The following is a 14,817-nucleotide window of genomic DNA, read 5'->3' on the forward strand; positions in this document are numbered from 1 at the left end:
TTCTACTGGCTAGTTATCATGTTCATATTTAGAGTGTGAACAACGCCTTCATGGTGAACTTGCCCATGGGCCTGCAGACAAGTGTGCGGACAAATGCAGAATGTGAAAGAATGCCAAGCATCTAACCTCTCTGACGGACACTTCTATTTTTAAAAGAGAAAAAATGTTATGTAAAAATATCTTAGTAACGCACAGTAATCCCTGCCATGGACAGGATGATCTCCATAATCCCAGCTGTCACGGGCACATGCAAAAACAGAGCTCAGCTACCCCACCACTGGTGTACCAACTGCAGCCAGCTGATGTGCCTCACTCACTAATTATACAGCTTCTGTGGGTAGGGCTGCTGACAGCTTTGGCTGGGCCCGGGTCAAAGACATCTGAAAGAGCCCCAAACCCAATACATACAATGTAATGAGGATCCAATTCTGGGCCCCCTCCCTCCCTGGGCCCAGGACAAGTGACCCCTTTGTCCCCCAGTGTCAGCTTCCCTGTCTGTGGGTACACGGCAAAACAACACTCGGTAGACTTGGAACGAAAGACCCCTTGTCCTCAGTCTCTTTCTCTTCTTCTCTTCCTTGTGCTCTTTCATCTTTTTGCCCATGCCTTTCTTTGTGTTTTTGGAAGGAAGGGGGCACAGCTTATTGTGTAGGATTTTGTGGTGGAGGGTGGGGTGGGAGGGGGTACATGGGGTTTTATTGTGGCATAAAGGGACCGTGCGAGCCAGCTGCCAGGGCATGAAGCAGGGTGAGTGAACACTCTGAATAGGCCGCCATTCCTCACAAGCACCCAAGGTCGAACGGCTTCATTTTGTCTGCTACGGGGGGGTGGGCATGTGTAGACTCAGGTGCTCTCTATCTCTCTATCTCTCTCTCTCTAAGCAGGATTTGGACTACAAGCAAAAGGCCTGATGGGGGCCGGGCAGCGATCTTAATTCAGCCGTCGTCTGAAGGTACCACTGGCCTCTAAAGAAGATGAATGAGGTGCAGGATGTGTCTGGATGACTCGCTGGCTGGCTGGAGTGAGAGAGTGGGGGGTGTCTGATGGGGGAAATGGAGTCGTCTGTCCCTATCATGGTCTCTTCAGGGAAAGGAGGAGGGCAGGTGTGTGTGTGTGTGTGTGTGTGTGTGTGTGTGTGTGTGTGTGTGTGTGTGTGTGTGTGTGTGTGTGTGTGAGTGTGTGTGTGTGTGTGTGTGTGTGTGTGTGTGTGTGTGTGTGTGTGTGTGTGTGTGTGTGTGTGTGTGTGTGTGTGTGTGTGTGTGTGTGTGTGTGTGTCATCCAGGAACAAGACACGGCTGCTGTGTGCCAGACATCTGAAACCTGAGGTGCTGAGCTGAGGGTGTCACAATTGTGAGGTATTCACAACCAAATGTTTAACCTCAATAAATCGAAACGATAGACACAGATCATTCATCAGCAACAATTAAAGATCAATTTTATAGCACTGAAATCACCTTATCACACCAAAAAACTGGTGCTATAAGATACCTCTCTGAATAAGTGAGTTGTCAAAGGGCTGGCGCCTGAATGAAAAGGAACTGCACTGACAAAGCACCAAAGCAGGTAGTCAGTGTTAGTGTTTCCTTTATTTGGGCCGTCAAGATGATATATTGGTGGTGTAGCCGAGAGGACTATGGGGTCCAGTGAGGGGCTTCATGAATGTGTGACACATGAGCTGGCAGGCTGCCTGGCACCTCTGAGGGATGGCATGTGTGGGGATGAGGGAAGGGCTTCACCCAGATCCCCTCTCACAGTCACAGTTGTCACTCGGGGAGTATAGAGTCACGGCCGGGCACTAGTAGCACAGTTAACACAGAGAAACGCAGAGACACAGAGTCGTGCTATTGTCTGCAATGGGACGCATTTAAATGGACGCCTCTTCGCTTCTTCGCTTCTCTTCTCTTTGAGATGACGATGAAAAGCTGATCAGTTGTTCTTGAGGGAGAATTAATCTGAGGAGGAGGAACAACAAGGCATCATGAGTTGGCTTTACTGTGTGCTTTCTCTCCTTGTGTTGGCAGGTAGGTTCTGTGTGCATTTTAAAGACTAATAAATCTCATCAATCCTCCTCTCTAATCTCAACTCACACAATATACAACACAACACAACACGAGATATTCAATAGAATAACACAACACACACAGAGAATAACATCTGTTGTCACAATATTCATGGATCCAAACATAGCATTTAACTCACAAACTAATAACTCATAGTGCATACTTGTAACAGATCACGGAGAGTGCAACTAAAATTAAAAAATAAAATCTATTAAACTGAGTCATAAGATTGACATGATTGCCATGCCAGTCTAAAGCACAACAGTTTGAATGTATTGTTTACAAAGGAAAATACGGCAGCTCTGTTTTACAAAGCATCCTAAATGCTGCTGTGATGATTGACAGATACAGGTGTGTTGTTCAAATCACTGTTGTTGACGTGACTCTGATTTACGCCTTTGACTCTACTCGCCTATTTATTATTTCAACCAGTTGTCAAGTGGACTGTTAGCCTGTTTGTTGGTTTGACAGAAAATATGCAACACATTTTTCCTGAAGGTCAAACTCCAGTTGGGTGATATTTAATACTACCGGACCGACGTATCGGACGTATTCAGCCAGGAAGTAGCAGCAAATGCTTTCCTGCAACTCAATCTTCTACACATCCTCACGCCTCTCTCTCTCTCTTTCTCTCTCTCTCTCTCTCTCTCTCTCTCTCTCTCTCTCTCTCTCTCTCTCTCTCTCTCTCTCTCTCTCTCTCTCTCTCTCAATGTTGCCAGATTGGTTTCCGGCCCAATTCGGCTGGTTAGGGTTTTTCTGACAATTTATGGCCATAGAAATCAATAGAATTTAGTTCAAATTGGACGGGATTTAGTGCTTCCAGGCAGGTTTTACAGCATTTTTTGGTCTGGAAATCATCAGTCTCATCTTGCAACCTTGCTCTCTATCTCTCTAGGCCTCTCTAGGCCTCTCTCTCTCTCTCTCTCTCTCTCTCTCGCTCTCTCTCTCTTTCTCTCTCTTTCTCTCTCACTCTCTCTATCTTTCTAGGCCTCTCTCTCTGTCTTTCTCTCTCTCTCTCTCTCTCTCTCTCTCTCTCTCTCTCTCTCTCTCTAGGCCTCTCTCTCTCTGTCTTCCTCTCGCTCTCTATCTCTCGCTCTCTATCTCTGAGTATTGGGAAGGTCAGCATCAGACTCATTATTTCTGCCATGTTGTTAGAGTGGTAGGCAGGCAATCTCAGCAGGCAAATTGGGTGTTTTTCATTTTGCCTCTTTTCATTGGACTCCAAGACTCCAATCACTCCAAATTGATTTTTATTAGGTTATAACGCTAGCCATTAACAGATTTAATACCACAGAAAAATAACCACCAGCAAGTCAGCTGAAATTCAACATCGTCATTTGACCTTGTTGTTTTTATAACCTACTTATAGCAGCAAGACAATAGGAAAGTCCTGTCCAACACACAGATGGAGACTGGCTGCCTTCTGGGCATAATATAAGAATTGTCTGCTACACTGATTCATGCTTTTTTATTGATTTGTTTATTTTTAATCTTTCCATTCTACTCTGAGTTGTGGCGCACTGGGTCTGAGACAGTGAGAACCCAAGTTAGTCTCATTGCTGGTTGATTTGTTTTGGCTGTGTTGTTGTCAGCCATAACTGGGCTTGTCTTCTCCTGAACACGGCCCATTTTAACCACAAGCTGTTGTGTGTCTGTCTGTCTGTGCTGCTTCAGGCTCCGGTTGGTGCTCTGACCATGAGACCACTCTGGTGAAAACCTTATTCACAGGCTACAACAAAGTGGTCCGGCCTGTCAATCACTTCAAGGACCCTGTGATTGTCACCGTCGGGCTGCAGCTTATCCAGCTCATTAGTGTGGTAAAGAGAAAAAAAACCCAACACATTTCCTTCTCTGTGCCAACATTCACATGAATGTCCTTACCGTTGCTTACCGGCTCGCTTTGTTTATCTTTTGCTAGGATGAAGTTAATCAGATTGTCACAAGCAATGTCAGACTGAAGCAGGTGCGTTTTCTAATTTTCATCTTTAATTGGAACCAGACACAGTTGCCAAGAATCTCCCGAAAAAAAATGGCCATGATTTAATATAAAACTGTCTATTATGACTTGATATTAAATGATAGAAGATCTACAGTGAATCTTTCCAATCTCATTATCCAATCATGATTCAATTCTTTGTGTGACCCCTTTCAGCGCTGGCAAGACGTGAATTTGCAATGGAACCCTCAAGATTATGGCGGAATCAAGAGGATACGAATCCCATCGACAGACATTTGGCGCCCTGACCTGGTCCTTTACAACAAGTAAGCATTGAGATCCAGGGGCTGGCCTGGGGGAGAAATAGGGCCTGGGCACTTTTGGCTTAAAGGGGTCCCTCATAATTAGCGTGCGCAGAACTGACTCACCGGTAGGCCCCGCACCCTCATATATATATATATATATATTTTTTTACATTTCTGAAATAGGGGCCCACGAGAGTGCGGGCCCACTGGTGAAATGCCTGCTGTGCCATATGGCCGGTCCAGCCCTGGTGAGACCCTTTATTGCAGTTCCTTGCAGTAAGTGTTCCAATCCGGTGCCCTGACATGTCCACAAACAACCTCAGACAGAGCTGTTGATAGTTTTTCTGGTCACGTGACTTTTTTCCACTCAGGGGTGTGTGGTGGTGAAGGGTGGGCATGGGTAGCGAGTGAGGGGGAAAGGGCGAAAGCAGGAAAGGAGGCTGGTCAGATTTCACCAGGCTAAATCAGGCCCCAGCATCGCAGGTTCCCACACACCATATGCTCAGTCTGATACAATGCCGCTTCACATTTCTCCTTGACAACCAGCCTCCTGCCACACGGGCACTGGTGCCAGGCCGGGCTCTGGTTGATTGGCAAGCCAAGCCTGCCTGGGCACTACGATGGCTGAGTAGAGCTGAGAACTAGCTCCAGGCAGTGTTGTCTCTCCATATTAACATCCCCTTTCTTTTCTTCCTTGTCTGCCTTTCTTTATGTTCTCTTTTCTGTTTATATTTCTCTCCTTCTGTCTCTTCTCATTCGCTTCCATGCACCCATTTCTGCCCCCGCCGCCTCCAGTGCAGATGGTGACTTTGCGATCGTGCACGAGACCAAGGTTCTGCTGGAGCACACGGGGATGATCACATGGAACCCTCCGGCCATCTTCAAGAGCTACTGTGAGATCATCGTCCTCCACTTCCCCTTCGACCTGCAGAACTGCACCATGAAGCTGGGCACCTGGACATACGATGGCACACTGGTGGTCATCAATCCTGTAATATTAACCAAACAATCATTCACATCAACCCAGTCATCATACGTATACTGTGCATAGGTTTTCCATTTACAAACATTCACTCTGTGAGGAGGGACAAGGTGCTAGGGAGCCAACCATGTGAGCTAATTTTTTGGGTGAAAGCAGTTTCCAACAATCAGAGGTTGAGTAGTGCGTAGCCAGGGCGCGCAGCCGGGAGCGTACCTATGTTCCCCGGGTCCTATGTTCCCCTGTCTTCATATGGGACCGGGGAACTTAGGACCCTTTATCTAAAAAAGGGTAACTTAGGACCCTTTTTCTAAAAAAGGGTTTTATGTTCCCCGCATTGTATGTTTCAGAGTTTTCAAATTGTGCCCTTCCCAAAACCATCCCTAAACCTAACCTGTCAGCAATGCAATGTTTCTGAGCGTTAAATTTGTGCCCTGACCAAAACTATCCCTAAACCTAACCTGTCAGAGGTGCTACAACAACCTGCGCTTTGCCATGTGACAGCAGTCTACTTTGAAGCAGTGGGGAACATAGAACCCTTTTTTGAAAAAAGGGTCCTATGATCCCCGGTAGAGGGGAACATAGGACCCAGGGAACATAGGACCTGGTGAACATAGGGATGACCCCGCGCAGCCAGGGGTTGTTTACAAACGGGAAACCGATGTATAGAACACTGACTGAAGTTCATGAGTGTGTTTGTACATTTATTTGTACATTTATTTGTGTTTTGGATTTGGATTCAGTGATGCAGGCCAAGGCACAATTTGTGGGTTCAGAAACTAAATGTTCTGATAAAGTTCCAGACACTTCACTGTTTTTGTATAATTGTTCAGTTCTGCAACATAACAGATGAACTAAGTCACGCAGACGTCCAAGGCAGGATCTTAAATCTCTCAAAGCAGTTTGTCCTCCTCTAAATGCAGTGATCGAGAATGAATGACAAAATATTCCCTGATCATTCGGGTTCTCCGTTGTCCCCTGTTCTAGCCATTGTCACTACTTCTCCACACAGAATAATGACTGTCCTAACCTAAGCAACTTCATGTTCACCTCTATATGCAGTCTTCTAGGTCTAGTTTCTAGAGATCAAAATATTGCAATACAGCGGCCATTTCCCAATGTCAAGCGTATGAGCCTTGGTAGTGTGTCAGCCTTATTAGTCACGCCCAGTGACTGGATACTCCAGAGAGTTCACCAAAGAGTAACCAATCACTGGACGTGATTACGAAGGCTGACACACTTCGAAGGACGCACACTAGACATTGGGAAACAGCCTCTGTTTACATTATCCTGTATCAGCCATTTTCTTTTCCACTCAGGACAATGACCGGCCTGACCTGAGCAACTTCATGGAGAGCGGCGAGTGGGTGATGAAGGACTACCGCAGCTGGAAGCACTGGGTCTACTACGCCTGCTGCCCGGAGACGCCCTACCTGGACATCACCTACCACTTCCTCATGCTCCGGCTGCCCCTCTACTTCATCGTCAACGTCATCATTCCCTGCATGCTCTTCTCCTTCCTCACTGGACTGGTGTTCTACCTGCCCACTGACTCTGGTAGGTAGGACCTGCATCCTGCTAGCCGGGTGACCTGCCCCATAATACTGCACTTCTCTTCATTTGTATAGTCATGGTCAGTGTTGCCAGATGTGTCTGATCAAATCCCGCCCTAAAGGTTCTCAAAAACTGCCAAAATGCGCTTAATTCCGCCCAATTTCAACAAATTGCATTGATTTCTATGGGCCCAAAACTGCAGAAAAAAAACACCAAATGGCCAATTTTCCCGCTTTTACCCGCAGACGACCATCCCAAGTAGTCCAATTGGGTGGGTAACCACCCAATCTGGCAACACTGTTCATAGCATGTAGGTTCTTTTCTGGGGAGGGTTTAGTCGGCTACCAGGCGGTGGACACATAAGTGAACGATTCGGTGAGAGCTGTCCAATCGTTTCAAACCAGAACTGAGTGCGATCCTCCCACCATTGTAATTGCATCATGTCAAAGAACCTCCAGACCATGAATACAAATGAAGAGAAGAAGTATTATGGACGGGTCATACCATGCTAGCATCCTGCTGCCATATTACACCTGTCTATGTAGCATATCAACACACATCACCCACCATGGTAGCCTTTGCTCTGTGTGTGCAAAGTTCAAGATTATTAACCATTTCGGCATGTTGTTAGCATTTTTTCTTGCTGTATGTGTTTATGGTTTGTTAGTCCCTATATGTCAACACACATCACCCATTGTGGGATGGTAGCCTTTGCTTTGTGTATGCTCATAGTTCAAATTCAAGGCTATATCATTTAGACATGTTGTTAGCATTTTTTTTTCTTGCTGTAGGTCTTTGTGTCTTGTTAGTCCCTATAGACCAGGGATGGGGAACCTTTTTCATTTGAAGGGCCACTTCAAATCCCTCCTATGAACACAAACCAGGATGTCTCCGTGCACTTTGGGCTTATAGTGAAGATGTCCACCTTTGCAACAGACTCCACCTTCTCTAGGTCCCCTGAAATATAACTTAATTGTATTGCAAATGTAATTTCTTTACAAAACATGTCATATTTCATGTGAAACTGCATAACATTAAAATTATGTCGGGGCCAGATAAGACGGCCTCATGGGCCATAAACAGCCCTCGAGACATAGGTTCCTCTCCCCTGATCTAGCATGTCAACACACATCACCCATTGTGGTATGGTAGCCTTTGCATTGTTCAAGTCAAAGTTAAAGACATCTGAGCTTGTTGTGCACATACTTGAGACAGACACAAAGAGAGCATTGTTTTCCATAGCTGTGGAATCTTTGTGGTAAATATCCAGTGAGGAGATTTCCATTTGCAGCTACTGTAGCCTATATCTGGATACTGTGCCTATCATTTGGCATAATAGTCTGGTGTACGCCATGTCACCTCCAAGAGCAAACAGTCAGAGACTGATGTAGTGGCGGTGCTTGTCAGTCGCCCCATCCCCCCCAACTTCACCATAAAGCTTCAGTTCTCTGGCATATAGCTGGGAGACCGTCTGCTTTTGATGCATTATACATCAGTGCTTGGCTTGCCTATTTCTGCTCCGTGCCCCACTACCCTGTGCAGGGAAGCTGACAGGAGGGGACAGAGGGGTATGCTCTCCTGGGCCCAGGGGAGAAAGGGGACCCAGAAGTGGGTCTCCTCTCCATTACATTATATGGATTGGGTTGGGGGCCCATGTAGTTGATTTTGTCCCGGGCCTGGCCAAAGCTGTCAGCAGCCCTGACCCTGTGGAAGTGAGGCAGCCTGTGTGACACTGATCTCTGTGGGACTCTGAAGTGAGTTAGCGCTGGCTTGGCTGAGATTGGGTTGTTTATGGACCTTGGCAACTCGATAGCTCATGTCAGTCCCCCCCCCCTAAAAGCAAAACCTGTCTGAGAGGCCACGGGAATGAAAACACAACCTTGCCTGCCACAAACGTCTTTTTTGAGCTGCCACATAAAGCCTTGCGATCTATTGCCACTGGTAGTTACCACACAAAATGGGGTCCTCATTACATAGAATGCTGGTGGACTTTTTTTGTGATTGACAATTTTTTTATTGTTTTCAAAGATTTACACACAAACCTGAACATCCCTTGTCTGCCCACCCCCCACCCCAACCCCCAATGTGCATCGGACAAACAAGGGAAACACAATATAAAAACAAAAAACAGATTCTGCGTCACACCACATTTCAGTCAGATTCAGTTATAAATTACATGCATTCCGCATTTTTTTCAAACAAGTCCATCTTTCCCATCTTTCCCATCCCATCTTTCCTGTAAGCCATTTTTTCAAATGTGAATGCAGTGGTGCTTTGTCCCGTGGCTGACCAAAGCTGTCAGAGACCCTGCCTGCAATGCCTTGTGCCATGACCAGCTCTCCGTGAGATGTTGCGTTGAAGAGGGGAAGGAAAACATGTCTCTGGCAATTGCGTACAGCTTCTCCCTCTGAGTCAGAGTTGATTCATCACATTGAGTGGCACGGGCTGATTTGGTATTCATCCACTTATCTATCTATCTATCTATCTATCTATCTATCTATCTATCTATCTATCTATCTATCTATCTATCTATCTATCTATCTATCTATCTATCTATCTATCTATCTATCTATCTATCTATCTATCTATCTGCTCTGAGGGCTGTGATGGGTGGTGCATGGTGAGGGCCTCTGTGAAACATGTGCAATTATCACTCGCCATGTTTTCACACCATTGCCCTCTCAAGCACTTAATCACCAACCGAGCAGCTTTGGAGGAGCAGACCAGGCAGGCTGGGTGGAGGGGGCTATTAGGACCCTCCAAGTCTTAGGACACAAATGGGAATGAGCAGCACCCACTGACCAGGCCAGTGAACTTGGTTGAGGAATCGATTCATCAGACAGTTTAATTAAACTCCTGAAAGGCGCATGTCAGCCATCGCCGTGCGCTTCACCAGCGCTTGTAAGCGTTTGCTTTACACAGATTGACTGGAGTTAATTACTGTAGCGTTTTTGTAACTAAGCACACAATGAAATCAAGTTAAGTCAACGTCGTGTAGAAGAGCTTGAAATCAAATGAATAGCCTAGATAGCTGGTTGTCTGTGAAGTGTACACACGTGGTTTCAGCTCACTGGCGTAGCTTTTAAGAGGTACGATCCTTCAGCCAACTGAGGCGACTGGCTATAGATCTGAGATTAGTGGAGTTTCTCGGAGCGAGGTTTTGTCTGTGGGTGCATTCCAACATGCACACTACCGTCAGAGATTCTTTAAGTATAGAGATATGCCAACATAATAGGTTTCTATGGGCACCTAACGCGACCAGGTTCCGGTCTGCCTAAAGGGGCGTGTCATAATGCTCCTACAATGAATAGAACAGTCCTTAGGTCTGCCTAGGTCTGCCTAAGGGGGGCCATAATAGAACCAGGAAACAATGGGCCAATGGAACCTCTCTCTCTCTACTCTCTCTGCTACCGTCCTCCACTTGTGCTTATGGCCTCGCCCAGTCTCCTGGCCCCACCTCCATGGAGAATACAATCAAGTTTCCCAGCTGTCAGCCTAGCCACAACAACTTTTGAGGGACTGTTTTTAATTCACCGTCACAATTGCAAATGAGAAAATGACATTAGATGGTGCTTTTGCAAGACATTGAAGTAATTTTCTGTTGTCAGTGACTTCATTATGAGGTCACAAGCAGGCAAGTGAGCAAGGGAGGACGGAAGTCTGCATATTGGAATTCACCCTGTGCTGTGCTGTGTGCAGCTGTCTCTGGGCCCTTGTGAAGCTTATAAATGTGTCCCCTGTCTGTCCACAGCCATTGACCTTGGGGCAGTGTTTTGCCTGCAGCGGCATGCTATCTATAGACCGCTATGTCATGCTGGGAGGCGTTAGAGGCAGATATTGCAGCAAACCATGTTTGCAGACTTATTCACTGTAGCGTTGCTCACTACAGTCGGAGAACAACTGAACAGATTTGGAAAGATGTTTTTGACCGGAAGCTCAAATCCTGGGTTCAGAAATGAAAACGCCAGCCACACTAGCTAAGAAATGTAGAGTAGAAACCCTATTCTGGGTATCTGTGCACAAAAAAATCAATAATACACGATAAGGACATCATCCACGTAGACTGAAATAACTTCTAAAAGGGACACAAATGAAAGGACCTGGTGGTAGGACTTTAATTTCCAAATTAGGTTTACTAGCAATTAGTGGTGTCAATGATCGATTTGGCGATCCAATCCAATGCGGGGCATGGACGATCCAGGATCGATGTGGCAAGTTCCAGGATCGATGCAGCAATTTTTTAAAGTTTCAATTAATTCTGTGGATATTTCGAGAGCAAATGAATGCTAAATTAAATAAAAGTACTTCAAAGAATTGCAAGACTGATACAGACTGATCCAGACTGATACAGAAAACAGCCAATAAATTGTTGCTCAGTATCTGACTACTTGTATTGCCTCATAATGACTGATGAAACATTTGTTTGCTTTCAGTAGAAATGTAATGCATTGCAATGCATTGTAGAATTGAATCGGATCGGATAGAATCGAATCGAATCGGGTCGCTACCTCCGGAATTGTGATCGAATCGGATCGTGAGGGCAGTGCCAATCCACACCACTACTAGCAATTTAGGTTTACTTCCCATTGAGGTCTGCTTCCAATTGATCATATTGATTTACACATGTTGGTCTGTTGCGGTATGTGTTATGTGATGTTAGGTTACTGCTTGTGTGCATGTCCAAGACAAATCTTCTTCAGGATATCATACATGTAATCTACTTGAATCTTGGAATTGAATCTTGTATTGGTATATCATACAGGCTCAGTACACTACACTGTGTAAGGTTGTGTTTTACTGTTTATTCATAATCTTGGTCTATGTCGGCCAATCGGCAGTCATGGGTAAGCGGTTAGGTCGTCAGACTTGTAACCCTAAGGTTGCCGGTTTGACTTTGGTGGGGAGAGTAATTAACCAGTGCTCTCCCCCATCCTCCTCCATGACTGAGGTACCCTCAGCATGGTACCGTCCCGCCCCACTGCTCCCTTGGGCGCCATTGGGGGCTGCCCCCCTTGCACAAGTGAGGCATAAAATGCAATTTCGTTGTGTGCAGTGTGCAGTGAACAATTGGAAACTTGATGCTATGGAGTGCTGTGTCACAATGACAATGGGAGTTGGAGTTTCCCAATGGGGCTTTCACTTTCATAATCTTGGTCCATGTGTTATCTGCTCTGCTCAGGTGAGAAGATGACCCTGAGCATCTCCGTCCTGCTGTCCCTGACTGTGTTCCTGCTGGTCATCGTGGAGCTGATTCCCTCCACCTCCAGTGCCGTGCCCCTGATCGGGAAGTACATGCTCTTCACCATGGTCTTCGTCATCGCCTCCATCATCATCACCGTCATCGTCATCAACACCCACCACCGCTCCCCCAGCACGCACACCATGCCACCATGGGTCCGCAAGGTCAGTCCAATAGTGGTCAGCCCCAATACATGGTTTTTTTTTGCTAATGCACGCCGTACCTCCTGTGGCACGCTGTAATAGACATCGAAAGGTAACTGCTATAGTGTTACACTACTATGACAGTGCACAGGGCCTTTAGTAATACATTACGACTTGGTCATTGCCATTCTGGTAACAGCTAATTTATAATGGCGTGTCTTAAGGGGTTAATAAACATGGTGTTGTGAGGAGGGGCAAGACAATGGCAGCCAACCACCTGAGCTAATTTTTTGACCGACAGTGGTTTCCAGCAATCAGAGGTTGAGTTGTGTGCGGCCAGGGTCGCGCAGCCAGGGGAAAACAACAATCGAGAACCCATGTATAGTGACGTCGCTGTATAGCCTGGTATGGCCTGCCCATAATACTTCTCTTCATTTGTATTCATGGTCTGGAGGTTCTTTGACGTGATGCAATTAGAAGGGTGGGAGGATTGCGCCCAGTTCTGGTTTGAAACGATTGGACAGCTCTCATCCAATCGTTCGCTTATTGGCCTGGTAACCGACTAAACCCTCCCCAGAAACCTCTTCTACCCATTTTTTTCTTTTACTGGTTTGATTTTATCTATTTTAAGTGCAGTACAGTTCAAAGAAGAAATGTGCAATTCCAATATGTATTTTGTTATGTATAGCATTGCCATTGACTCTCTACTATTTTAGGTCTCATTTACTGTGATGGCTGAGGGGCCATGGTCAAGGATTTTTTCCATTTATATCACAGCCCCTCGGCTAATCAAGATGTTTGTGTGTCTTTTTTCCAGATTTTCATTGAAACCATTCCCAACCTGATGTTCTTCTCCACTATGAAGAGGCCATCCCTGGAGAAACAAGCCAAGCCCATATATTCAGCTGACCTTGACATTTCCGACATCTCTGGCAAGCCAAATCCCGCCACCGTCACATACCAATCCCCCATCCTGAAGAACACAGACGTGCGCAGTGCCATAGACGGGGTCAAGTACATTGCGGAGACCATGAAATCAGATGAGGAATCCAACAATGTAAGATTTCAAGAGATAGGGCCATATTATATTAATTTGCTTCACAATGATGATTTGGCATTTACAGTAGAAATGTGGTGGGGGACATTGTCTCTTTTAGTTGACCATGACTCCTTTCCATGACGGTTTTATGTTTGTTTTAGGGCTGGCACTCGATTAAAATTTTTAATCGAATTAATCTATAGGCTTTGAAATTAATTAATCGAATTAATCACATTTTAATCGCATTTAAATATCTGACTTGAGAACAGTGAAAAATATTTTTTTTTCACATGGATTTTGAATAATTACAATAAATAAGCTTAATCTAAATATATCATTCCTTTTTAAAAGAAGAGAGAACTCTTCTCAATTTCAGCAGGCTGTTCACCATCACGCGTAATACTGCCCTCCACTGGTCCAGAACTATATATCTATATTATGCTGTGATTATTTTTTTTATCGCATTAATTAATTAATCGAAATTAATGCATTAATGTCCCAGCCCTAGTTTGTTTGTTTGTATTTACCTCCATCTTCTCCGTCTTCTCAGGCCTGTGAGGAGTGGAAGTTTGTTGCCATGGTGTTGGACCACATCTTGCTCTGCGTCTTCATGGCTGTGTGTATAATCGGAACCCTGGGGGTCTTCGCCGGACGCCTCATAGACCTCAGCCTGCAACCCTGAAACAGGCTGCCCTCCGTCAACTTTCTGCAAAGCATTCAAAAAAGATTACATTGACTTGGGGTGGGAGAGGGTGTGTGAATTCCTCAATGTTAGTTTTTTGAAAAAAAAATATTGATATATTTCTGTAGATATGTAGCCAAGTTTGTACAGACCAACTTGTTAGTGTTCCTTGCTTTGGGTGTCAGTAATGGCAGGCAGGCATTTTTATTTGTACTACTAGACGATATAAACTAGCTTTAGAATGTTCACAGTAACAGGAAATTCAGATGCATCAAGGAAATATGATCCTTAAAATGCATGGGATTCATAAAATGTCTGTTTAGTTCAATCCCACCAACTCAGGACAGGACCTACTGCTAATCACACATACAGACCGCAGGGGATGAACCTTACAGCAGAGTTCATAGGGACGTGACTGTACATAACTTTTCAAAACCCTTCCCTATGGTAAACCAAGGCTTTCAGTAATGACATCCCTTACTGTGAATTAAGGCAGGCGTTAGAAATTCAGCTGATTAAAACAATCCATAAATAAATAAAATGGCAGGGCAATATTTGGGGTGGGAAATGTTTTTGGTTTGCAGTTTATCCACAGTGGAGGTTGTTAAAAATCTTGTTCTTGGCATCTTTGCATTGCTTTAGGGCATTTGGTGTATATTTATACATGTATCTCTGCTGGAATGTAAAACTGATACGGTATTACTTTGTAAACTCCAATGCAAGGTTATCTCTATGTGTATGATTTTAACTCATTATTTAAAATATACTGTCTTCCGTTAAAAATGCATAACCCTTTTGTTAATGGAATAAATAATATATTTGAAATAACACTTGGACTTGGACATCCAACTCACTAATTGTGTTGCATTGGCAACATCTT

General features: G+C 45.0%; 1 protein-coding gene across 1 annotated transcript; it reads left to right on the plus strand.

The window, feature by feature from the left end:
- The first annotated feature begins 1,747 nt into the window (after window positions 1-1,747).
- LOC134460822 (acetylcholine receptor subunit alpha) lies at window positions 1,748-14,762 on the plus strand. The gene is made up of 9 exons (XM_063213392.1): window positions 1,748-2,021; window positions 3,735-3,877; window positions 3,979-4,023; window positions 4,213-4,322; window positions 5,097-5,292; window positions 6,600-6,837; window positions 12,014-12,237; window positions 13,034-13,273; window positions 13,806-14,762. Exons 1-9 carry the CDS (start codon window positions 1,979-1,981, stop codon window positions 13,935-13,937), a joined length of 1,371 nt encoding a protein of 456 aa, XP_063069462.1. The 5' UTR covers window positions 1,748-1,978; the 3' UTR covers window positions 13,938-14,762.
- The last annotated feature ends 55 nt before the right edge of the window (window positions 14,763-14,817 follow it).

The sequence above is a fragment of the Engraulis encrasicolus genome, chromosome 13 (assembly GCF_034702125.1).
Source record: "Engraulis encrasicolus isolate BLACKSEA-1 chromosome 13, IST_EnEncr_1.0, whole genome shotgun sequence".
Classification (NCBI taxonomy): Eukaryota; Metazoa; Chordata; class Actinopteri; order Clupeiformes; family Engraulidae; genus Engraulis; species Engraulis encrasicolus.